The sequence below is a fragment of the Chenopodium quinoa genome, unplaced genomic scaffold, assembly GCF_001683475.1.
Source record: "Chenopodium quinoa cultivar QQ74 unplaced genomic scaffold, ASM168347v1, whole genome shotgun sequence".
Taxonomy (NCBI): domain Eukaryota; kingdom Viridiplantae; phylum Streptophyta; class Magnoliopsida; order Caryophyllales; family Amaranthaceae; genus Chenopodium; species Chenopodium quinoa.
In genome coordinates, this window is record NW_018745533.1 from 2,325,259 (window position 1) to 2,350,761 (window position 25,503).

General features: G+C 38.5%; 3 protein-coding genes across 4 annotated transcripts; 1 reads left to right on the forward strand and 2 right to left on the reverse strand.

Annotated features, from left to right (window-relative positions):
• Positions 1 to 1,073: 1,073 nt before the first annotated feature.
• Positions 1,074 to 4,339, reverse strand: LOC110715716 (geraniol 8-hydroxylase-like). The gene is made up of 2 exons (XM_021894317.1): positions 2,904 to 4,339; positions 1,074 to 2,817 (listed from the first exon to the last, which is right to left on the reverse strand). The coding sequence occupies exons 1-2, from the start codon at positions 3,846 to 3,848 to the stop codon at positions 2,209 to 2,211; spliced, it is 1,554 nt and encodes a 517-aa protein (XP_021750009.1). The 5' UTR covers positions 3,849 to 4,339; the 3' UTR covers positions 1,074 to 2,208.
• Positions 4,340 to 4,430: 91 nt separating this feature from the next.
• Positions 4,431 to 6,735, reverse strand: LOC110715717 (geraniol 8-hydroxylase-like). The gene is made up of 2 exons (XM_021894319.1): positions 5,364 to 6,735; positions 4,431 to 5,274 (listed from the first exon to the last, which is right to left on the reverse strand). The coding sequence occupies exons 1-2, from the start codon at positions 6,255 to 6,257 to the stop codon at positions 4,666 to 4,668; spliced, it is 1,503 nt and encodes a 500-aa protein (XP_021750011.1). The 5' UTR covers positions 6,258 to 6,735; the 3' UTR covers positions 4,431 to 4,665.
• A 2,318-nt stretch (positions 6,736 to 9,053) lies between these two features.
• Positions 9,054 to 13,247, forward strand: LOC110715718 (auxin-responsive protein SAUR36-like). Of its 2 annotated transcripts, XM_021894320.1 has the most exons (4): positions 9,054 to 9,396; positions 11,111 to 11,253; positions 11,453 to 12,010; positions 12,322 to 13,247. In XM_021894320.1, the coding sequence occupies exons 3-4, from the start codon at positions 11,548 to 11,550 to the stop codon at positions 12,336 to 12,338; spliced, it is 480 nt and encodes a 159-aa protein (XP_021750012.1). In that variant the 5' UTR covers positions 9,054 to 9,396; positions 11,111 to 11,253; positions 11,453 to 11,547; the 3' UTR covers positions 12,339 to 13,247. The 2 variants fall into 2 exon arrangements, with proteins under 2 accessions (XP_021750012.1, XP_021750013.1); XM_021894321.1 differs by lacking the exon at positions 11,111 to 11,253.
• Positions 13,248 to 25,503: the final 12,256 nt, after the last annotated feature.

The window sequence follows — 25,503 nt, forward strand, 5'->3', positions numbered from 1 at the left end:
TTGATCAATTCTGTTATCTTCAGTATATTGAATAACTAAAGGGTTTTTTTTTATTATGTGTTTTTTCGCTACTATTTGCTTCTTGGGTATACCCATATGTTTCTCCAAGAATCGTCCTTACTGCCCGCAATTTCAAATTTTTCGTCGGTAAGTCATTAGTATCTCCCTCGTCAATAGTAATGGGGTAGAAAATAAATATAAAACTTACTTTTGTAATGAAGTTGTATTGATGCTAGCTGCTGTTTGATCAAGTGATGAACCCAGATTTGAAGTCAGTAACTTTGATAGCTAGGAGGAGAACTCTTATGTTAGCAATTTTTTGTTTTTTAATTATTGGAATTGCTTGTATTGCTGTTCTATATATGTATTTATTTATTTTTTCAAAAAATAATTATTGTATGTGTACCTAGCTATAACTATTATACCGGGTTGCCTGTTGTTATACAAGATTACAACACTGAATTGATATGTTCTTTTTCTAAGACTATTTCATTGTTACTAAAACTCTTCCGTTTTGTAAAAAATTACAAGAACTTCATGCAAAGATTTAAGAGGGTGTGAGTGGGAGGGCGGGGGGGGGGGGGGGGAATGGGAGGGATAGATGACTAATAAGCTTGTTGCCACTCAATTCAACTGATTCTTCGCCTGGTCTGTAATAAATAACCTGAAGTTGTAGTAGAATTCTGGCGTGACCTAAAACCTCTAATTTATACAATATAACTTGTTTATTCTTTGGCTGCTCCTTCCTTCAGTTTTCAATGACTGATGATCTGTTTCTTTGTTTAGTAGCTTATAATTATATAATTCTTGCTCTATCATCTGTTGAATACTGTTTCACCATTTAATTCACTAAATTTTTTTCATTCTTCGTCAGTGATTCCTATAAACCCTGTTAGGATATATGTTAGTCACAGCCACAATTTAGGACACATAGCCACATAATCTACCTTAATTACAATGTCAGCCACATCCTTTCTGTTTTCTTCATCCAAGGTTATAATTTTTGTTACTCAAACCTTGTTCAATAATTATGAGTGGAGGTTTGTTTTAGAATGATTGGGTTTATTCTGCTGTTTTTTTTTTTTTTTTTTTTTTTTTTTTGACAAGTATTCTGCTGTTTATTGGATATGGTTGTTTTGTGAATGATTTTATGTAGTGTGCAAAAGAATGATTTTATTGGGAAACAAGTTTGAATTTTCTAATTATTTGTTTTCATCATTTAAAATCAGATAAAATTCACTGCATTTGCATGTTGCTCAGCACTTCAGCTTTGGCCGATGTTGAGGTCTTAAAATGTTGCTCGATGAGGAGTGGCAACTCTGTATCATAACATAGATTATCTAATAGGTCAAAAGGAAACCTCAGCCATTTGATGTACTGTCTGAGAGTTTAATCCAAAAAAAATCACCACAATATGATGACAAACAGATGTTGGGAGGCTGTAGTTCTGGCATTGACCTTCCACTTTATTCTCTCCCTCTTTTCTATGGTCCATGAAGTACAAAGGTAAGTCAGAAATCTTACGCGAGTTCAATCTAATATGAGAGTTTTACTTATTTGGGCCTTAAGGAAGCTAATGATTTAGCTGTGAATGAAAGATGAATCATTTGGGGAAAAGAGTTATTTTACACGATGAAATGGAAGGTATATAGTGATATAGACTTTTATAAGGATAACACCCTCTTCTTTCATCAATTTAGTTGGTTTTTTTTTTTGGACAATTTCGTCAAATTAATTTGAGTTTTGATGAAATGAGCTTATATTAATTCTATATTCAGAATATCATATAGTTTAATAATCTGTCATACTCCATAGTCATCATTCTGTTGATTCTGTCTTTCTTTTTTTCTGTGGGTTCAATGCTGCATGCATGTATGGAGTGAGAATTGAATTGTTCTGCCTCTTTATCACCGGTCCATAGATTTGATTATTTTTTAATTTCAGTATCAAGACCAGTATTATGTTATATCAGGTTTCTTGACATCCTTGATTTGAAGCATGTGATTATTTAGTGCTTTTGTGCAACTATTACTCTTATTAACATCTGGATAATAACCAAAGTTAAAGAACTACAGAAATTTTGCTGGAATTGAAATAATGTGTTTTTTTTTTTTTAGAAAAAAACTAACAATGAGATTATCACACTCAAACTGAAGTGTGAAGGAATTTCTGAGAATCTTCCAAGCTGATCCCAAAACTTATAAAATTTCAGGTGCGAAGCATTGGAACTGCATGAAGTCGCTGAGCTTTTTCCAATGTGATCCCAAACTTCTCCTCCATATCCATCTTCTCTGGCAGAGTACCTCCTTCCAGCCTCCAATCAAACTTGTGAATCAGTGATCCCAGCATCAAATGGATCATACGAATAGCCAGTGGCAGCCCAGGGCAGATCCTACGGCCTGCACCAAATGGAATCAGCTCGAAATCACGACCTTTTACATCAATTTCAGACCCCATAAATCTCTCTGGCTCAAATGAGTTTGGGTTTTCCCACAGCTCCGGATCTCTCCCAATTGCCCATACATTGACCAGCACTTGTGTGTCTTTTGGCACGGTAAAACCACAAAGCTTCACATCCGAGTCAGCTTTTCTTGGCACCAGAAGTGGTGCTGCTGGGTGTAGTCTTAAGGTTTCTTTGACAATGGCCTGCAAGTATGGGAGCCTGGCCATATCAGATTCTTCAACTGGGTTTTCTTTTCCAATGGTTTCTTGGAGCTCTGCTTGTGCTTTCTTCAGCTTTTCTGGGTTGCAAAGCAATTCTGCCATTGCCCATTCGAGTGTAGACGATGTTGTGTCAGTTCCTGCACCAAACAGGTTCTGCAGAAAAGAGATGTCAAGGATTTTGTATAACGCGGAGGAACATGTTGAGCAAAAACTTTTAATGAATAAGAGTAGGTGATTACCATTAGCAGATGAGGAATTGTTGATAGTGGTAATTCCTCAGATTTTTCTTGACTGATGCCAAGTAAGGTATCCAGAACATCATTGCCTTGTATCGTTGATCCTGGTAGTCTCTTGCCCTGCAATCGTTGGTCAATTATGATGTTGAAGAAATCAATCAACTTCCCAAAGTGTAGACTTGTACGCCGTCTGATGCCTTGGGGGTCTATCTTTTTCAAAATAGGGAAATAATCAGCAAAGTTGGGTTTCCCCAATTCTTCCATTATACCTCGCGTAGTGTCTCTAAAATTGCAAGCATTTTCAGATTTGGGGTCACCCAAATCCATTGAAAAGAAGCTGTTTGATAGCAAATTCAGTGAGGTGGTGAACGCTACTTGCCCAATGTCTACTGTCAAACCTGCTTCACTTTGCTTTCGGACATAGTTAAGGAGATCTCTTACCTTTTCCCTTCGAAGACCTTGGCTCCTGTCAAGTTTATGAGCAGAAAAAACTTCAGAGTTAGTGATTTTTCGTAGATTTCTCCAAAGAGGTGAAAGTGACATCCAGATGATTGAATTATGATGGTGGTCGAGTGCACGAACAGCATCAATGACCGGCCTGTTAGAGAGATGAAGGTCATTCTTTTGAAGGACTTCTTTTGCCATGGCAGCTGAGGAAACGATCACTGTCGTCACTTGGCCGAGCTGCAGAGTCATGAGAGGGCCATAACTCTTGGCAAGTTCAGCCAAAGAAACATGTAGTTTTGCACCGAGGCTGAAGAGATTCCCGAAGATGGGTAGAGTGGGAGGACCTGGTGGCAAGTTCCTGGGATTCGATTCACGACTTTTCCTTACATTTGAAAAGAGGAAGTGGATAGCAGCCCATGATAGTAGAAGACACAGCACAAAACTCAGGTAGTCCATAGTTATAACTATACTATATAATCTTCTTTTAACTTTTTTGTTCATGCACAATTGGTAATAGATGCTACATTATTTTGAGAATTTAAGTCATGGAATGTTTTGTGTTTTAAGATCTTAGAGATATGCTTCAGTGAAAAATCATCAGTATGTGGTTGTAAACTGATTTCATATTGCACCAGTCCCACTTATAATGAGTTATGATAGTTGAAAATGACTGCACTAAGCTGAAATAACTGCAGTTCTACAATTTATGTTAGCAACTGGACAAAATTGGTTAGAAATACCGTTGGAGATCAACTAAAAACTGCAAGGACAGAAAAATAATATCCACATGTTAAAATTTAGAATAACCCAATTAAAATATCACAATTTTATTGGAATGCAATTCGAATAAAGTCAAGTCAAGACTTGAATGAGAAATGTTTTATAAGACAAACAGTAAGAATAAAATGAAAAGTTTTTTGTATGAAGGGTCAAGGGAGTATTAGATATGGGTAATTTCTGACAATTTTTCCATGTATAACCATCTCATATGTTACTTTGTTCACCGGGCATGTATTAATTCTTGCAGCGCGGTTGAGTTAGACATGTTAATACTTCTGGAGCTGGATCATTACAGATTACTACAAGTATATGATCTCTATCTTATTGCTTGTCTTTAATTCATGCTTTTTACCATCTGCAAATAATCTGCCTTCTGTTAATATGCGAGTTGAATTAAGCTAGAAAATTTGCTAGATTTGGAATCAAGTGTTTGTTTATTAACATGATATTATCATACTCAGACGTAAACAAAAATTTACAAGAAGTCGCTGAATATTTTCCAATAAGGCGATGCAAACTCTAAACTCTAAAGTTCCCCTTAGCTGCGAAGGGCTGGAATGACACGAAGTCGTTGAGCTTTTTCCAATGTGATCCCAAATTTATCTTCCATATCCATTTTTTCGGGTGGAATTCCTCCTTCTAGCTTCCAGTCAAAACTGTGGATTAGTGACCCCAACATCAAATGGATCATCCGATGAGCCAATGACAATCCAGGACATATCCTACGACCAGCACCAAATGGAATCAGCTCGAAATCACAACTTTTTACATCAATCTTAGATCCTATAAATCTCTCTGGCTCAAAAGAGTTTGGGTTCTCCCATAAATTTGGTTCCCTTCCAATTGCCCATACATTGACCAGGACTTGTGCGTTTTGAGGCACTGTGTAACCGTAGAGCTTTACATCTGCATCAACTTTTCTCGGTACTAGAAAGGGTGTTGGTGGGTGTAGCCTGAAGGTTTCCTTGATAATGGCCTGCAAGTATGGGAGCTGTGCAATGTCTGATTCCTCCACTGGATTACCTTTTCCTATGATTTCTTGGAGCTCTGCTTGTGCTTTCGTCAGTTTTTCAGGGTTGCGAATTAGTTCTGCCAATGCCCATTCAAGGGTAGTCGATGTTGTATCAGTTCCTGCACCAAACAAGTCCTGCAGACAAGAGAGATCAAGTATTTAAGTAATGCAGGGATGATGATCTGCAAAAATAAATGTCTAAATCAACTAGTGCAAATGACTACCAGCAAAAGATGTGGAATTTTTTCTAGTTCTAATTCCTCAGAGTTTTCTTGATTAATGCCTAGTAAAGCATCCAAAACATCGTCGCCTGGTGTTGATCCTGGTGGTCTTTTGCCTTGCAATCGTTGGTCAATTATGGTTTCAAATAGATCAATCAACTTCCCAAAGTTCACAGTTTGACGCCGTCTAATACCTTGTGGATCTATCTTCTTCAACAGAGGGAAATAATCAGCAAAGTTAGGTTTCCCCATTTCCTCCATTATGCCTCGTACAGTCTCTCTGAATCCACCGGCATATCCTGAATTAGGATCACCCAAATCCACTGAAAATATTGTGTTCGACAACAAATTCAAGGTGGTGGTGAATGCTACTTGCCCAATGTCCACTGCCAAACCAGCTTCACTTTGTTTTTGGACGTAGTCAAGGAGGTCTGTCACCTTTTTCTTCCTTAGACTTTGGCTCGAGTTAAGTTTACTGGCTGAAAATACTTTAGAGTTGGAGATTTTGCGAAGCTTTCGCCATGCAGGACATACTGGCATGAATGCCAGTGAGCTTTGTTGGTGGTTAAGTGCATCAAAAGCATCAATAACAAATCTGTTGCAGAAGAAAATATCATTCTTTTGAAGCACTTCTTTGGCCAAGTCAACCGAGGAAACAACCACGGTTGTCACTTGGCCAAGCTGTAAAGTCATGAGAGGGCCATAAGTCTTGGCAAGTTCAGTCACGGAAATATGTGGGTTTGTGCCTAGGCTGAAGAGGTTCCCAAAGACGGGTATTTTGGGTGGACCTGGTGGTAGTATCCTAGGCTTCGATTGATTACGTCTCTTTAAATTTGAAAGGAGGTTGATTACAACCCATGCTAGTAGAAGGCACAGCACAAAACTCAGGTAATCCATGGCCTATTTGATGCAGGGAAATGGTAACCGCGATTAGATTGAGATTAATTTGATAGATAGATTTGGTTCAGGACCTATCTGATGCAGTGAAATGGTGCAGGACCTATTTGATGCCGTGAAGCGATATCAAATAGGTCCTGTAAAAAAAGATGTCAAATAGGTCCTGCAGTGAAGAGATTTCAAGTTTTGTTGCAAAGAAAATTATACAGAAAGTTGGTTTAATTGTTCTAATTACTAGTTTAGTTATTTATACGATTGCCACCTAAAATTCTTAGCTAATTTGTGAAATAGTATTAGACTTGAGCTATTTAAGGTAAAAATAATCTGTAAAACTCCTATATTTTTGTGTTAATGAAGAATCTGATAAAATTAACAGTTGTGTCTGATAATCACAAGTCCTCATGTATATCTATTCTACCATAGTACCATGTATTTCTCTTAATATTTTTGTATTACTAATTATATTCCAGCAATTGATGTCTTCACAAAAAAAAAAAAAAAAAAAAAAAAAAAAGAATAAATAAATAAATAAACTAAAATAAATAAATAAATAAAATAATTAAAATAAAATAAAAAAATTAAAAAAAATATATATATCAAAGGTACATTATTTTAAAACAATTTAAGTTGTATTTTGGGTTGGCAATATTTGAAAATTTTAATTTTAATTTTTTAAACTTTACAACTGTGGTTATTTCATATGTAACATTTGTTTTGACTTAATTATCATATTAATAGTTCAAATTACATTATTCATAGCGCTATTATTCCAATTTTCAAATAGTTAATAAGTATGTTTAAAAAGTATTTCGTATCTTTCCTCAAAAAAACAAAAAAAAAAAAAAAAAAGTATTTCGTATCACTATATCTTCATAAAATCCAACTCTTGGTCCTGTTGAGTATTTTCAATGATTTACATTCTCATAATCTCATTTAATTACCTCATTCTCATTATTCCTATACTCTAGCTAATGTGATGTAAGAGTAGCTAGTGAAAGCAACAATTTGAGAGCGAAGAATGATAGATAATGTGATGTACGTAGTAAGACTAGCTAGTGTAAACTACATTTGCTTTGCTGGGTAATATGATAGTGAGTAATTTTACATCCGTATGTATGTACTCCGTATGATATATGTATGATAGACAACGCGCCCATGTACTTTATGTTAGATGGAGTCGGAAAGAAAATAATTAAATGCTTCGTAAAATACAATTTATGCTTTCAAGTAAAACATGATTATGAGGTTGGAAGATGATTTTTCATTGTAAGATCACATCCAACACCACCAGTATGGTATTGTGGGTTGTACAGTCTTTGGCCCATGATTACAATGTTAGTCCAATTCAAAACCAGTCTTTGATTGACGTGAGTATGAATCATTTTTTTTTTTCTACTTTTCATTTTAGGTCGTTCTACCTACTTTAATCATATCCGATTATAAATTATTGGATCGGATCCCCAAACTATTATATGGTTATCGGATCAGGTGTCCTAATTTTTCGGATAATTTTGCCCAACCCTACTCACATATATGATATGACATATGAGATCCTAGGTTGGATTTAAAACGTCAAAGTAAAGCGGGGTTGGATGTATGCAGCTCGAATAATCTTTATCAAAATCGTTTGGAGAAGTATAATACAAATTACCATCAAATTTACCCGGGGTTATTCGAGTTTCTCGGTCAAGGTTACTCGAGTTGTCAGGGTTACTTGAGTTTCTCGAGTTGTCGAGGTTACTCGAGTTGTCAGGGTTACTTGAGTTTCTCGAGTTGCCGAGGTTACTCGAGTTGTCAGGGTTACTTGAGTTTCTCGAGTTGCCGAGGTTACTCGAGTTGCCAAGATTACTCGAGTTTCTCGATCAGGGGTTACTCGAGTTTCTCAGTCGGGGGTTACTCGAGTTTCTTGGTTACAGATTACTACTCGAGTTACGCGGTCAGGGACTTAGGGGTTACTCGAGTTTTTGGGGTTAATCAAGTTACTCGGTCAGGGTTTATTACTTGAGTCACTCCTGACCGAGTAACCCCTTGAGTAATTCATGACCTAACCCCTCAACTAACTCCTAACCGAGTAATTTCACTAGTAGCTCCTGATTGAGTAACCCCTCATTAACCCCTGATTGAACTCTCAAGTAATCCTGAGGCCCTGACCGAACTCCTTAGTAACCCCAAACCGAATTACTTGAGTAACCCCTGACCAAACTCCTTAAATAACCCCTGATCGAGTAAGTCGAGTAACCCCTCACCGAGTAAGTCAAGTAACCTATGACGGAGTAATTTCTCGAGTAACCACTAACCGAGTAACTCAAGTAACCCTTAATCCGGTAACTTGAGTACCCCATGATCGAGTAACTCGAGAAACCCATGACCGATCCCCTTAAGTAACCTTTGTCCGAGTAACTCAAGTAACCCTTGACAAAAAAATTTGGGTAACCCCTGCCGCATGGAATGGCCTGCTGCACCAAAAAGTTGTTGTTCCATCTCACGTATGTAATGTAAAACTTTTACAATGATATTAATATAATATTTATTAAGACGATTTCAATATAGACTCACACATGACTATATTTTTTCTTATACACTACTCCGTGTAAATTACTAGATAAATAGTGTAAAAAGTTGCAATACTACCTCCGTTACAAGTTATGTACAACGATTAGACATTTTTCCTCTTTGCTTTATGTCAAATCGTTGCACATAACCCGGAGGTAGTATTTTTATTAAAATATGGAGTACTTAAACGGGAAAATTATATTATAAGGTGCAACAATATACAAGTGTACCCAAAAAAAGGTAGCTATTGTCACCTTTGCTTGAAATTGAGTATAATTATAACAACTAACTTTTTCATCATTGCAAAAATTTCTCCAACGTCCAACAGTTTCGCATCTCTTAGTGCTTATTCTCCCCGATTTTCTCTCTCCAAATTAATAATTTCCTACCTCACATATTTTTTTCATTAATTTCTTTTAATTATTTTCCACAAATTACTTAATTTGGGAAAATGCTCTGTTTTTTCTAATTAATACTACTTGCCATTTTTTTTTGGGTTTATTTTATCTTTTCTGTCAATTTTATCTCTCAAATCTCCATTATCTGTCACAGCTGAATGCATGCCTTCTCCCAACAACATTTCCAGGTATTTTATTTCTTTTTCCATTATAATTTATAATTTTTTTCATAGAATTTTGAGTTTCATACTAAATTTGATTAGCTGGGTTTAAATTGGTTTGCATTTTAAATTCTGGGTTTTGCATTTTGCTTTACAATTTGTAATGTAATGTAGCAATTGTTTGGGAATTTGATGAAATGGGTTTGATTTAATATGCATTTAGATTTCTGGGTTTTTCATAATATTTCAGTTTTGCAATTGAATGTAGAAATTATTTCTCAAATTTATGACCTGGGGTTGTTACATGCATTTAAATAAATGAGTTTTGTGGCGTCAAAAAAAATAAATAAATTAATATTTAAGTTTTATGTAAAATTAGCGTTGGAAATTCGATGAAATGGGTGCAATACATTTAGAATTTTGGTTTTTTTATTTATTTATTTATATTTATGCTGAAATTTTGGAATTATTTAGCAGAATTGATCAAATTGGGTTGCTTAATTTCACAATATTTATTTATTTATTTTGCTAAAATAATTTTATGCTATAATAATGTCTGACTTAATTGGTTTAGTTTGATAAATTTGATTGTTAATTTGTTAAGCACATGCATGCTAGATCTGTAAACCAATTAAATTTGTCACAATCATGTGTAGTTAATTGTTGCTGGATCTATACATGACCATTTGAATTATTATTTTTTTCAAATATTTTTTTTGGAGATCATATTTTGATTTGTTATTATTGATCATGATCATGATCATAATAATATATCTTGCCATAATTATGTGAAAATGAGGAATGGATCGTATCTCTTTGCCATGTGTGCAATATTGGAATAATATCTCTGGACTCTAGGTGATTGATTCAATTTGATTGTGTTGCTTCTAATTCCATGACTCTATTATTGGGCTCTAGGTTTGTTTGATTATGCTATGGAGTATCATTAATACTGCTTTACTACAGAATGCTAAAAAAATCCGTCGTATTGTAGTACAAACATTTTGTTATAGGTATTAGGAATGTAGATGCTTAAGAATGAAAGGACCAAATATAAATTAATAATCGGAGATGATGAGATATGATGGTAGTTCGATGCATGTGGATCAGTGTTAGAGACCTGAGAGTGATGCTAGAAGTTTTTACTCGAGTAATAGTTCTTAACATTTTAAATATTTCGGCTTTCTATACACATCTTTGACCGTGATTATCATCAATAAGATATGAGTAAAATTCTAAATAATCGATATATTGGAAATATTTCAAGCTGAATCTGCTAATAGCAAGATCCCACGTTGATGAGTTATAATAGTGAGTTTTTTATAGTCCATAAAAGTTAATACGTAAAGAATATAAGGAACGGAGGGGATATTATTTAGTTTCCCTTTTAAATTCTGTTTTACAATACTAATATCACATTTCTATGATAATACTAACAAAAAAAAAGGGTGTGAAAAAAGGAGTCATATTTGGGATATTGAGTCATTGGATTTGAAGCTGAAGCTGATGCACATAAATACAATATGAAGTTCATTTAACTCGTCAAAATTGTGCATTCTTATCAATGGATTTCAACTTTGTGATACTTTGATGTTCCTATCTATTCCTCGATATCTGTCATAATCAACTTGGGGCATTTCTGAGAATTGAGTCATTTAACATCCTTTGTAAAATTAGTTCCTCTTCTAGCTGACCCTCAAAATCTCTCTTTTTTTTTTGGCATTTTGTTCGCCTCTTGCAGTGAAGAGATCTTATATGTCCTGTCAGCGTAGTTCAAGTTCTTAAAATCTGTAAGAGACAGAGAAAGTGAGTGATAAGCCGAGCTGCAAGTTTCCCAATTGACATGATTCTCTAGCTCAATTCATATAAGGGATTTGCTCTGAGGTCAGTGCAAATGGTGTGCTGTCACTTTATTAAGTGACTAGATGTTACATTTTACCTAATTGATCTTTAGTTGATTGACACTTCTAGTTTGGTTCTATAACATTACTTTAGCATTACATTATGCACTGATCTCGGGAAAGCATTATGCAAATTGTTTATCTCAGTTGTTTGACCAAGTATTATTCTGTTTTGCATGTAGTGGACAATCTGATGATGCTAGTCATCAGGAATTGTACATGCTGATATCAACCGAGGGAGAAACAAATCAAAAGCTGTATTTACAAGCATAAGGCCATGGACGAACAAGGAAATGGCAAGTTGGGTGGGATTAGACAAATTGTAAGGCTGAAAGAACTCCTCCAAAAATGGCAAAATGTCACTCTGAACTCAAGACAGCCTGACCAAGATGATCATCTTCACCACGCAGGAATCGCACCTGAAGTAACTAAGCGGTTGAAAAGTTCAGCCATTGGATGCGATTCAGATGAAGAAGGATGTCCCAGCCCTGAACCACCTCCTGATGTTCCCAAGGGATATCTGGCGGTTTACGTAGGGTCAGAGCTTCGAAGGTTCATCATCCCTACTGATTATCTTAGCCATCATCTTTTCAAAGTACTCCTTGAAAAGGCTGAGGAAGAGTTTGGATTTGATCATGGTGGTGCTCTTACCATTCCTTGTGATATCGAGATCTTCAAGTATCTCCTCAAGTGCATCGAAAATGAGAACATGAAAAAGGGTGAACGTCCGGCTGAAGCAGGTAAACTAACATTCACTTTTACCTTCCCTGTTCAGTTTTGTAAAAAATTTTCTTTCTTGTTTTAAATTTGACAATGCACTTTCCTCCCCACCTCCCTTCTCCAATTAGTCGTCTCATCATGGTATGATAATGATTTAATTGATCATTGTCTCCAAAATCTAAGGTCAAGATTAAGACGATATGGTGAATTTCAAGAAACCATTCTAGATATATTGCTCATTGAGTGGAAGAAAATGAGAGTTAGGTACTTAGGCTTATTAAATGTTATGGTATACTGAACTAACGTCAAGACATTTGGGGAAATTTTGCAGTGGAAGAATCTGCATAATGAAGAACAAGTTTATGCATGGTCCTTATAGAGCGTTTGAAGCATTTGGTTATTCACCCCTAGTGTAAATGAAGGTTTTTTGTAAGCAGCATTTTCCTTTTCTTGTTTTTGGTAGGTAACTCGAGGTTTGATTTAAGCTAATCTTCTGGATCATCGTTGTTCCCCTCTTTTTTCTGGGGTTGAGGGAGGGTGGTAAACTATTTGGTTGTGTTTTCTTGCTTTAGTATGTTGGGAGACAATGGAGATATTTCAAATGTACTTGCCACGATTTTCTGGGCATGAAAGCATGTATCTCATTTCAAATACAAAGAACTGTTTTCTGGGTGTTAGTAATTTTACGCTTGTATATATATGAGTTTCAAGATATGATACGAGGTGATCATGTTTACCTTATGTTTATGTAATTAAACGAGTTTTAGATATAATTCACATGCTGCTAATTAACCATATGTGTATATATTATTCATAACTGTTTTCTTTCAAAAAAAAAAAAAAAAAACATACTCATAACTGTTTGGCCGTGGAGCTTTAAATATGATGGGAAGACCATGGATTTTTGGATTGATGTTCCTACATAGATCTATATATTATTCACTACTTGGTAGTGTTCGTTGATGCTTCGTATTTGAAGATCTAATTCAGGGAAGAGTTTTTATCTAATCCTAAGAGACGATTGTACAACAACCTTGAGCATCATAGATGGCGCGACACACAAGCTCATATTGAAGAGCCAACAACAAGAAGTTAACTGCAGTAGCTAGTTGAGCTTGAATGCAAATTTCTTCAATTATTATATTCACTTTCTTTTGTTCTTATTTTTTGATGTATAGTGTTGTTGTACTTGTGTATGTGATTTCAGCATTGTTGTATATAACGCCAACAATCATAAGATGAATTTGTATCTATGTATGTGCAATATTATGGACAAGTTTGACAATCCGTTTTTGAACAATTTCAACACCAATGTTGGTTGTATGTGCCATCTTAAACCCTAATGATGAGTGTCTCACAGCATATTTTGGTTTATTTGGCTCACTTGGAGAGCAATATATGCTCATAGCATGGGTGCATTGTGTATTAATGTGCATGATATACCTATTAATGTGCATGATACACTCGAGTGTATAATTGAAATTAATTGCCTTAGCTTTAATGTAGAATCTGTAATTATAAATTTAAAAAAAAAAAAAATTTATATAAGCATATAAAAATTAACAAACTCTAGATTGCTACGGAGTAGTTAACAAGCTGAGTTGCAGTTGTCTTTTTATGCTTATGACTTGTTATAATGCTAGATTGGTAGGACCTGAAAATGGATGGACCATGGGCTTGGGCCATAAATTGTTATGGACTTGATGGTTGATAGTTGATGGGCTTGATGGCTTGCTATCTAACTCATTACTTTTTTTTTTTCTTTTTTTTTCTTTTTTTTTTTTATTCCGCTATCCAACTCATTACTGTATTAGACTATTAGTCACTAGGTTAGAACCCATGCACGGTTTATATAAAGCCTATTTTTAGTTTGTACATTTTAAATATAAATCGCTAATACATGAATATAAATAAGAATTACGTGTATTTTATATATTTAAAATTTTATTTTAATCAAAATTATGATATAGTATATGTTCAACATTGTCTAATTCATAGTTCAATGTAGGAGATCATTTGTTAGTGTACTATTTAAAATTGTTTCAATTTTCTACGATAAATTGATAGATTTTAGTTGTAATGTGGAAACTTCCAATATTTAAATTTCAAAAATGTTAAATATGATAGCTTTACAAAAAAAAATGACATCATCATTGTATTTAGGTGGGAAATTTTTTATTGAGAAAGCGACACGTGGGCAATGGTGATGTCAGCAACTTCTGTTTTTGTAATAGTTAATAAATTCTATTTAATTTTTGGAACGATTTCCCTAGATATTGTTTAAATCAAAATTAATTCCTAATTTGGGTCGTTTAAAAAACTTATTCCCTGAATAGTGTCCACGTAGGATCGGGTATTAGCTTTTTTTTTTTTTTTTGGGTTCGGTTTAAAACCGCAATTGGTGATAGCGGTTTTACATTTGCAAAACCGCAATTGTTGGCAACGGTTTTATGTTCTTTCTGCAAAATTGTTTGAAGTTCTTGAGGTTGATGTTGAGATATTTCCCTAAAATTAAAACATGAAGTAAAAAAAAAAAAAGAATTCATAATTGTATGAAATTGCCCAAAAAATAGTGATATTAAATCGCAGCAATTTCAATGGCGTCCAAGCTCTCAACTTCATCCATGAATTCCGTCATCTTCTACTCTACTCAAGTTCAACATCATCTTCATCTTCAATTTCATCATAAGTCGGCTTTGGTTTCAACGTCTTTATACTCTTAATAAACTTGTGTTTCAAATGATTAAATCAAAACAAAATTACCCAAAAAATAGTGAGATTATATCAAAATAAAATCACCCAAAATTTTTAATTGTACGAAATTACTAAGAAAATCAATACAAAATTACAATTTTTTTTTGAAGAAAATACAATTACAAATAAAAACTGGTGTTTTAGAGAGAGAAAGAAGAGTGAGAAGATCTAAGAAGAAAGAAAAGGTTTGAAATGAAAAAACAAAACAACAGTGAAAATTGAGGAGAGAGAAATAGGAAGAGTGGAAGACACTCGGACAGGGGGGAGATGTCAGATGCGGTAAAATACGTGTGTAAGAACTAGTTTGTATAACCGCTGTCATCGATTGCGGTTTTACCCTTAAAAAAAAATACAAAGCTAATATTATACCCGATCCTACGTGGACACTATTCAGGGAATAAGTTTTTTAAACGATGCAAATTGGGAATTAATTTTTATTTAAACAATTTCTAGGGAAATCGTTCTAATTTTTGTACCTTTTATTGTTTTTATGATTTTTTTTGGAAATTTTGATTTTAATAATCTATCCTTAATCCTTTCCCATTTATAATTAATAATTCATAATTTTGATTATTATAATTAATTTTGTGGGTTGGTGACTAATTTAGCCTTAAAAATATAGAATGGGTGATAAAGGTTGGATTATTATACAATAATCAGAAGATTAGCTTATTATTAGAAAAATAAATAGGACAAAGGTTGGATTATTAAATCAATTTATTTATTATTTATTTATTTTATTACATTATTATGATCTTAATTATTTGTTTTTTTTTTTTTTTACATTTATTAATCCCTTATTTTGTTGTTGTGTCCAACACCAACATAAATGACCCTGACAAAATTGATCCATATACTCGACTATCAATTTGAAACCCGATCTCTACTCAAAATCAGTATTTCTCCTTGACTCGACCTGAGACAATAATCAATGTTTCTAATGATTCAAATAAGCACATTAATAATAGAATAAAAAAAACTCAACTCAAATAACCAAATCCAAACTTTGCAGGAATAGTTCTTACCCAAATTGACTTGACTTGAACTTAGCTTGATTGTCATCTCTACCGTACGCATGCCTCAACAATCGTAATGAGAGAGTTTGCTTTTGGTTTGGTAGCCTAGTGAAGGAATCACTTGACCTTTATAAAACCTTGGGATACTATGTTGGTGATTGGAATTATCTCTTGCAGCTTTTGACTAATGTTAGGATATAATTATGTTAAGTAAGATATATTTTGTGAATATATTTGTATATATCTTGTTAGGAGTTTTTTGCATGTTAGGTTAATGTTGTAAGCCTATATATATATGTGTTTAATGGTAAAGGCTCATTAAGCCGTTTTCTCCTATAATTATTGTGAGTTTAACATGGTATCAAGAGCCCTCTAATTTAGAGAATTTTTACGTTCTTTAATTTCTTCCAATTTCTTCCTAAACACAAAATCTAGTTCTTTGTTCTTCTTGATTTTTTTTTTCCTTTTCTGTTTTGTTCCTGGTCGTGCTTCCGCTTTGTGGTTGTTCGTCTATTGAGTAATGATGCCAGGTGGTGATGATGTTCCCAAGGCCCCTCGTTATGAGCCATTTTCTGCTTATTATCTCCATCCAAGTGAGGGTACAGGGGCTGTGATTAGCCCAATTATGCTCAAAGGAGATAACTATGAGGAGTGGTCTCGTTCTTTGCGAAATAATCTTCGTGCTAAGAACAAACTTGGTTTTATTGATGGCACTATTACGGTGTCGGGCAAGGAGTCTCCGGATTTGGATCAATGGGGTGTCGTTAATTCTATGTTCGTTGCTTGGATTGTGAATACCTTGGATGTTTCAGTACGTTCTACGGTTCGTTTTCCCGACCATGTCAAATCTGTATGGGATGATCTACGTGATAGATATTCCCTTGGCAATGGTCCTCGTATTCTTGAGTTGAAGGCTCAAATTGTGGATTGCAAGCAACGTGGTAGGCCGGTGGCCGTGTATTTTGGTGAATTGAGGAAGCTACAAGATGAATTAGCAAGTTATTGTAAGTTCCCTAAGTGTACGTGTGATGCTGCTTCTCAATATGCCAAGATTCTTGAAAGTGAATTACTTCACCAATTTTGTATTGATTTAGAACCCAAAAAGTTTGGGAGTATTGTGTCGACCCTTCTTATGATGGACCCAATTCCGTCATTAAACGTGGCTTACGCGAAAGTAGTGTCGGATGAGAGAAAACAGACTGTTTCTGATTCTCAAGACTCGCGATCGGAGGCTGTGGGGTTTGCGGCCTCGGGTTCTGCTCAAGGCAGGGCTGCTTGGTCGAGTGGTAGTAGTGGTGAAGTTCGTGTGTGTGACCATTGTGGGAAAAAAGGTCATGTTAAGGAGAAGTGCTTTGATTTAAATGGCTGGCCCGAATCTTTCAATTCTGGTGGGCATGGAGGTCAGCGTGGTGGCAGGTCTGGCCGTGGAGGTGGTCGCAGCAATCGCGGTGGTCGTACAGCGGACTCTAGTGGACATGGGTTCGCTGGCAATGTAAACAGCAGCTCTCGGCAAAGCAGTGGGCAGGAGGTGAATGCCGAGGATCGTGGTTCTGCTCCAACACTTACTGATGATCAGTGGGCACAATTTTTAAATGCTATAAAGGGAAGTAATTCCACTACTTCCTTGACAGATGCTAAATCTCACGGTACGTCTTATTTAAATGAGTGGATAATTGATACAGGGGCTTCAAACCACATGTCTGGTAACTTGAGTTTGTTTTCTAATTTGCGTGACATTAAAACTCCTGTTGGTTTGCCTAACGGGAAAAGTACTATGGCCACAAAAGAAGGCAAAATTATTTTGAGTGATGATTTGATTTTTAGAGGATGTTTTGTTTGTTCCCGAATTAAATTGTAATTTGTTGTCAGTGTCTCAATTATTAGAAAAGCAAAAATTTATTGTTCTATTCACTAACAAGCTATGTACTATTCAGGACCGCACTTTGGAGAACCTGATTGGAGCGGGGGTGCAGTGTAATGGGGTCTATTTTTCCGGCCGGTTCGTGCTCGTGTTTGTCAAGCAAATTTGGTTGGTGTTCCAGATGCAAGTATGATGGTTGGTAAACATGAAGTAGGGAAAATAATTCGTGATTTTTATGCTTTAATCAAAACTCAATTTAATAAAAAGATTAAAGTCTTACAAAGTGATAATGGGCAAGAGTTTTTGTGTTTGAGACCTTTTTTTGATAAAAAAAGGAGTAATACATCAAACCTCATGTGTAGATACCGCTCAACAAAATGGTCGTGTTGAAAGGAAACATAAGCATATTTTGAATGTTGCTCGCGCTTTACGTTTTCAAGCTAAATTGCCTAAGTATTTTTGGGGAGAATGTGTTTTGGCCGCCGTTCACCTTATTAATTTGACTCCCACTCCTATTTTAGGTGGGAAAACCCCTCATGAATGTTTGTTTGGAAAACCCCCTTCTTATGATGAAGTACGTGTTTTTGGGTGTTTGAGATATGTTGTGAATAATGTTCGTGGTAAAGATAAATTTGATTCGAAGTCTAGGAGGTGTATATTTGTTGGTTATCCTTTCGGTAAAAAGGGTTGGCGATTTTATGATTTGGAAACTAACGAGTTTTTAATTAGCCGTGATGTGAAGTTTGTTGAAGATAAGTTCCCTTGAATCTGTTGATGAGTCTGAGAGGTTGCAATGGGAACGTTACTTTAATCAAGTGAGTTTGTGGGACGATGAGGAATTTGATAATGATTTACATATGCATGCTACTGTGATGTGTGATAATGGAGTAGTTTTAAGGCAAGATGTCCACTCTGACTTGCATGTGCATGCCTCGTCATCAAGTCAAGATCCTAGTGCAAGTCTTGCTTCTGATCATGTTTTAATTAGTGAAAATTATGCTTCTGACCCTCTAGATTTAAGGGGGAGTACGAGTGGTAATGTGGCAGAGGGTAGCAATACAGGTACTAGTAGTGGTAATGTGGCAGATGGTAGATCTACGGGTACTGACGGTGAAATATTGGGTCGTGGTCATCGTACCAAAACACCCTCTACGAAGCTCCGTGGTTATGTGACTAATACTATTGTTCGCCAAGAAATAGACCCTACTCCCTCAACAAAAACTGCTCCCGCTACTCAATCACGCTCTTCAGGTAAACAATTTGATATAGCTTGTTATGTTGATTATAACAATTTTTCTATGAGACATAAGTGTTTTCTGACAGCAGTTACAAAAGGTAAAGAGCTTCCTCGTTTAGAGAAGCTGTGAAACATGAAGGGTGGCGTAAGGCGATGAAAGAAGAAATTGCTGCTCTTGAACGAAATGGCACATGGACATTGGAGGAGTTACCTCCAGGCAAGAAGGCTATTGGTAGTGGTTGGGTGTATAAAATTAAATATACTTCTACAGGTAAAGTAGAGCGACTTAAAGGTCGCCTTGTTGTGTATGGCAATCGACAGGTAGCAGGTGTTGATTATAATGAGACTTTTGCTCCTGTGGCAAAAATGGGGACAGTTAGACTTTTTCTTTCTGTTGCTGCTTCTTTAAACTGGGAGTTACATCAAATGGATGTTCATAATGCTTTTCTTCATGGTGATTTGGAGGAGGAAGTGTATATGCAATTACCTCCAGGTTATAATTGTCCTACTTCAGGGAAGGTTTGTAGGCTGCGTAAGTCTCTATATGGTTTGAAACAGGCTCCACGACAATGGTTTTCTAAATCGTCTAATGCTTTGAAATCCTATGGTTTCAAGCAATTATATGCAGATTATTCTTTGTTCAGTTATATTCAGGGTACGGTCTCCCTTCATGTTCTTGTGTATGTTGATGATCTAATTATTGCTGGTTCGTCTCATGATGCAATAATTCGTTTTAAAAAAAATATTTGAGTACTTGCTTTCATATGAAAGACCTTGGTGTCTTGAAGTATTTTTTGGGTATTGAAGTTGCCCGTGGTCCGGAAGGCATATTTTTGTCTCAGCGTAAATATGCTTTGGATGTGTTATCTGAAGCAGGAATGTTAGGTGTTTCGGGGTTTTCTGATGTTCTGCGAGAGAGTTACAATTCCGAGACTGGAACCGGACGCCTGTACCTGCAAAACAAACGGATGCTCCGGATGATTGGAGATCCGCCTCCGACGGTCAAGTTAGTACTTGATTAAGGAGTAATTAATGCGGAAATTAAAGTGATTGGGTCTCTCTAGGTGAGAGTGTTTAATGTGTGTAATCTGCGTTTTTTTTTGCGTCCCCCCCTTAATGAGGATTAAGGGAGGTATTTATAACCTCGGGAAACGTGCCAATCTAGGTTTAGGTTAACCTTGGGCTGCTTGGGCTTCCCTCGGAAGTTGGGCCTAGGTGACCGGTTATCCCAGGTGTCATGGGAAGGACACGTGTCGTGTCGTAATTGGTCCATAGTGGACGGATCATTGCTTGACACGTGGCAGGCTCCTATTGGCCCATGTGACGGACACATGGCGGAACCTGATCGGTCCACTTGTCAGATGGTGATTGTTGGGGAAAAATCCCCTAATCATTTGCCTCTCACAGGTGGCACGTGACTGGTCACGTGTTACCTGTGACAGGTATCACCCTGTAACAGGCGACGGCCTGCTACAGGTGTCACTCGGCGAGAGGCCGAGAGATTCTCCCGCCAAAATTTTGAATTCTGGAAGTGACCCTTCGCCTTCTCACTTCGCCTATATAAAGGAGTGTTGACTTCGATCATTTTCACACTTGAAAACTTTGTGAGAGAACATTCGGACCCCTGAACTTGCCCTGACATTTTGGACCCTTTCTGCCTACCGCCTGCTCTGACAAGCCGACTGCAAAGGATTTTCATAACTTCATCAATCGTCACTCGTTCAGGTAACCGTCGGTTCTCTTACTCTTAATTTTCTCTTTACTTTATTCTTTTTTGAAATGGCACCAAAGGAAGCACACGACACGACCTAGGTTAGTGATCAGCCGGTCACCGGGGACGGCTGAATCTAGGACTAGGAGTGCCGCCTGCCCTTTTCTGGACCCATCTTTGCCCTTTATACAAAGTCCGACTGTATCTATGTCTATGCAGAGCATGATGGCCAGAACAAAAAAGACTGCCAGGATCTCAAACTCAGACGGCTCCTCCCACAGGGTGCCGATTAGTGAAACATCTGACCAGGCGCCAGATGTGGAAGTGAAACAAAGCGGCTTGAAAGCCGGCAGTTCTGAGGGAGGAGTCAAAGTGACCCCTTCCCATTTTACAATTGACAATTCTACATTCTCTCCTGCTCCTTTTAAAGGAGAGGAGGCGGGCCCCTCCGGGAGAGGGGAGGAGTCGTCCTCTTCAGACTCGTCAGAGGACGATTCCGAGTCTAGCTCTTCTGGCCATGCTTCTCTGGACATAGAAGAGAAAAACAGTCGCCTACAAGAGGCGAGGCTTTCTCACGCAGTTGAGAAGGGGGACGATTGGGCGGAGCCATCCGCCTCTCACCGAGAGCAAAATACCCCCTACTACTGCACGGTACCTCGGGGCCGGATCACAGCCATGTAAGAGAAAGTGGAGAGCTTTATCGCAAACCACACAATGGGCCCCGGCTTTTTAGTGTTCGTGCCGGATCCAGAAGACACAGTCGTCTGGCCGGCTGGTACCAGTTATGATGGCGCCTGCTTTGGCTGCTACGAGGCGGCCATCAAGGCTGGGCTGCGCTTCCCACTACATCCGGCTGTTCAGCGGATCTTGGATGGGTATGAGTTGGGGTTATGACAGTTAGCCCCGAACTCCTGGGTCAACGTACTCGGCTATGTGGCCGGGTGCGAACTGCACGGGGTGGAGCCGAACTTCGAGGCTTTCGCCCACATGAACTACCTCAGCCGGACCTCTAAGGCAGGCGGTACCGGCTGGTATCAATTGACGAGCCACAGGGGCTACCTCATGACGAGAGGTAAAGCAAACAAATGGAAGGACTGGCAGAGCACCTTCCTTATCATTGAGAGTTCAGACACAGAGCTGAACAAGCGCTTCAACAGGTGGAACAGGAATCCGCCCCTTCTTGCAGGCGGCCGCAGCATGCCGCCTGTTCCCCCCAAGGCTAAGAAAGAGATCCTAGATAAAGGACTCTTCAAAGTAGAGCCGAAGGTGAACTCTACTTCAGGGGTACGAGAGCAAGTACCCCTGCACTGCGTCCCGAGCTTCAAATGGCTCTACGACAAGTACTTTTTGGCCGCCTGTGGCCTCAGCAGTCGGTGCTCAAGAGGTAGCCGGCCTGTCGAATACTCTGTTGTTCCGTGCATTTCTTGTTATAACTTTTATTAACTTTGCTAGTTGTTTTTGCAGCGGACGCCATGAGCAAAATTACCGCCTCCAAGACTGCGGCGGCTATGTTGCGGGCCTCCATCATGCAACAGTCTTCAACCGACTCCCCCAACAAGGGGGCACCCTTGGTGGGCTTCGAACCTTTCACCCTCTTTTTGGAGTTGTGTTTATGCATATACTGACTCTTTTCTTCTTTTTTAGATGGGCGCTCCAAGAGCTTCTTCTTCCCAACAGCCGGACCCCAAGGCCCGGAGGACGACTGTTGCGAGCTCTCCTGGTTCTGCCAGGAAACATGCGGCAGCTGAGAAACAGCCGGCCACTTCTTCTAAAACTCCAGCTGGGCCACCTAGAAGTATGAAATTGTCCTTGTAAATTTTAGACTTGCTCTCTTTTTTACTAGGTCTAATCCGTTTGTTTATGCTTGATGCAGCCGGCCCTCAGGAGCCTGACTTGGTCGAGGTGGCCAAGTCTATGATCAAGGCCGTTCCTCCAGCTGAAAGGGAGGCGGTCAGGGGTGTCGGCACCCTTGACCTAGACGGGATTGCAGGGGTCCTTGCTGAGGTATACTTAGCATATTTTTGAGTATTTGAATTCCAGGACGCCTGTTTTCTTTTTTGTTTGGAAACTGACGCCTGTTCCCCTTTTTACTTAGGCCCTGCTCCGAGTGAACAGCCTTTGCAAGCCGCTTGACCGAAAGAACAAAGAGGTAAAGGCTGCAAAAGCTATGGCCGCCTCTGAATGTGATAAGGCAATGTTTCAAATTGCCCAAAATGAAGTTCTGACCATTGATATTCTTTATTATCAGGCGCAGGCTACCGCCGCTATCCGGGCTCAGTTAGAGGCGGCCCAGAAGAGGAATAGCGAGCTGGAGGCGACCATCAACAACCTCAAGGCCGAGCTGAGACCTCTTCGCCAAAAGATGTCCTCATACGAAACCTTGGAGAAATCCTTGGCGAGCGTAAAGGAACGCCTGGTGACCCAGGAGAAGAGTCTTACTCAGGAGCTCTCGGAAAAGGCCGAGCAAGAAAAGAAAGAGCTGGTCCGGGAGATGATGGAAGACTCTGCTCAAATCCAGCGCATGACTTGGGGCCGCCTCTTCCCCAATGCCGACTTTGCCTCATGGAAAAAACGTAGCGCCAGTGTTCTGATAGATATAATCAAGAGATCCTGGCGGCTGCTGAGGAAGAGGCGTTGGAGGAGGAGGAGCAGCCGGTAGTGGCGCTTGTGCCGCTTGGGGTAATGCATCAAAGAAGGATGCAGCTGAAGCCGAGTCCAGCAAGAAGAGTGCTGACCAGGCGGCAGCTGCTAATATTGAAGATCTGCCCCCTTCTTAAGCTTTATGTCTTCTTTCCACGGCCTGCGTGCCGTTTGTTTGTATTTACCCGGCCAAGGGGCCAGGGCTCTGAATATTTTGCCGGTCTTTAATGACCGGCTTCCTTTTAATGAATATTTTTGTTTTGCTTCAAATTTGTTCAAGTATTGAATATTCTGATATCCAATTGTACACTATACCGACTGTTTTACATGGCCGATAGTTGCAGACAGGTACGGATAGTTAGTCACGCCGCCTATGCCCCTGGACGACTGGTTGTCTGTTTCCAGGCTAGACGATCAGTCGGCCATTTATCCAATCGGTATTCGAACCATCTTAAAGACTGGATCCCCTTTAGGCAGGCGGTTCTGTCCTTTGTAAAATTAACCAAGTAGGAAAGTGGTTTCCTACTTGTCATGTTTTTAGGCTAGAGACTTTAGGCCGTCTAGGCCGACTGTTCCCCGCCATATTTAATCTAGTGTGAACAGGTGCTGTATGAACACCTTTTTAGTTTCATACTAAATTTTTAAGGAGTAACCAAGTAAACATGATTGTTACCTAGTCGCCAAGTAACTGAGTAGTAGAGGTATCAAGCGGTTGGTACCGGTTGTTCCCCTTTATTCGCCAATGTTTGTTGGCTTTTAACTCATAGGTTGTTAACCTAGCAGGAGTAGTGGTTGAGAGCCCCTGTTTGCTAAAAACAGGCGGACGACTCATACCTTTTAGGCTCCATACTAAGTTTGAGAGAGTGACTATGAGTTAACTTTGGTGTTACTCAGTCGCCGTCACTCCTGCTTGAGTAGTAAAGGTACCAGGCGGCGGAGGTCGGCTGAACCTTTTGATTCGCCAATGTTTGTTGGCTATTAACTCAAGAGGTACCCCCTGCATTTATCCCAAGTAATACAGGCGGTCATCTGACTCAGATGTCAACTGCTACCACTGGTTTGGTTAGTGATAGAGTTATCCTTGTCTCAAAAACGGCTACGTGGTTGCCCTTGGGGACAGTCGTATAGGTGCCGTGTATTTAGTTTATAGAGCAATGTTCCACCCAAAAGGGAGCTGCTCTCTGCGACGAATTTCATCCGGAGGGATGCCGCCGGACGCCTGCTATGATGTTGGGACAGGTCGTATTAGTTTTGAAGATTGGATCAGTTGGCTTGGTGCCTGGTCTGATCATTCGGCTTGTGGCCTTGGTTAGTTCTTGGTGAACGTAGGTGCTAAGTAAGAGGAGGGTAGCCGCCTGTTTAGGCACAGAGTCGGCAAGGCCCTGATCATTTTTAGCTAAGTATAAGGGGGGTGGTTGTGTGTTTTGGAACCAGTCGGCCCTCTTCTATGGAGAGTAGCCGACTATATATCCAGACGGCATGCCCCTATGGTGAGAGTAAAATATTCAATGGAGAGTAGCCAACTGTAAAGGTACAGGCGGCATGCCCCTATGAAGATAGAGTAAAATACTCAATGGAGAGTAGCCGACTGTAAAGGTACAGACGGCATGCTTTGAAAGATTAAAATACTCAATGGAGAGTAGCCGACTGTAAAGGTACAGACGACATGCTTTGAAAGAGTAAAATACTCAATGGAGAGTAGCCGACTGTAAAGGTACAGACGGCATGCCCCTCTGATGAGAAAGTGAAACTCAATGGAGAGTAGGCGACTGTAAATGTATAGGTGGCCTGCCCCTCTTAAGTAAGAATAAAAATTAAACATGGAGAGTAGCCGACTGTTTGTCAGTAGGCATGCCCCTCTTAAGTAAAAATGAAAACTGAGTATGGAGAGTAGCCGACTGTTTGTTAGTAGGCGTGCCCCTCTTAGTACAAAATTGAATATTAAGTATGCAAACTTTTATTAAGTAGCCCTTGACTATTTATATCATTCAAAAGAAATATTTCTTAAGATTATCTGCATTCCAAGTTCGAGGCAACGGTTGGCCGTCTGGTGTTTCCAGACGGTAGGTACCGTCCCTGACCTCTTCACAGATTCGGTAAGGTCCTTCCCAGTTGGGAGTTAGTTTTCCAGACTCATTAGCCCTTCCAACTGCTTCCATTTTTCTAAGTACAAAGTCCCCCACTTTGAGTGTACGCCTGTGTACTTTTTTTTTGTATGATCTAGTCATTCTCAGGCGGTAAATTTCATGGCGCAAGACAGCATTTCCCCTCCTTTCAGGAAGTGAGTCTAGTGT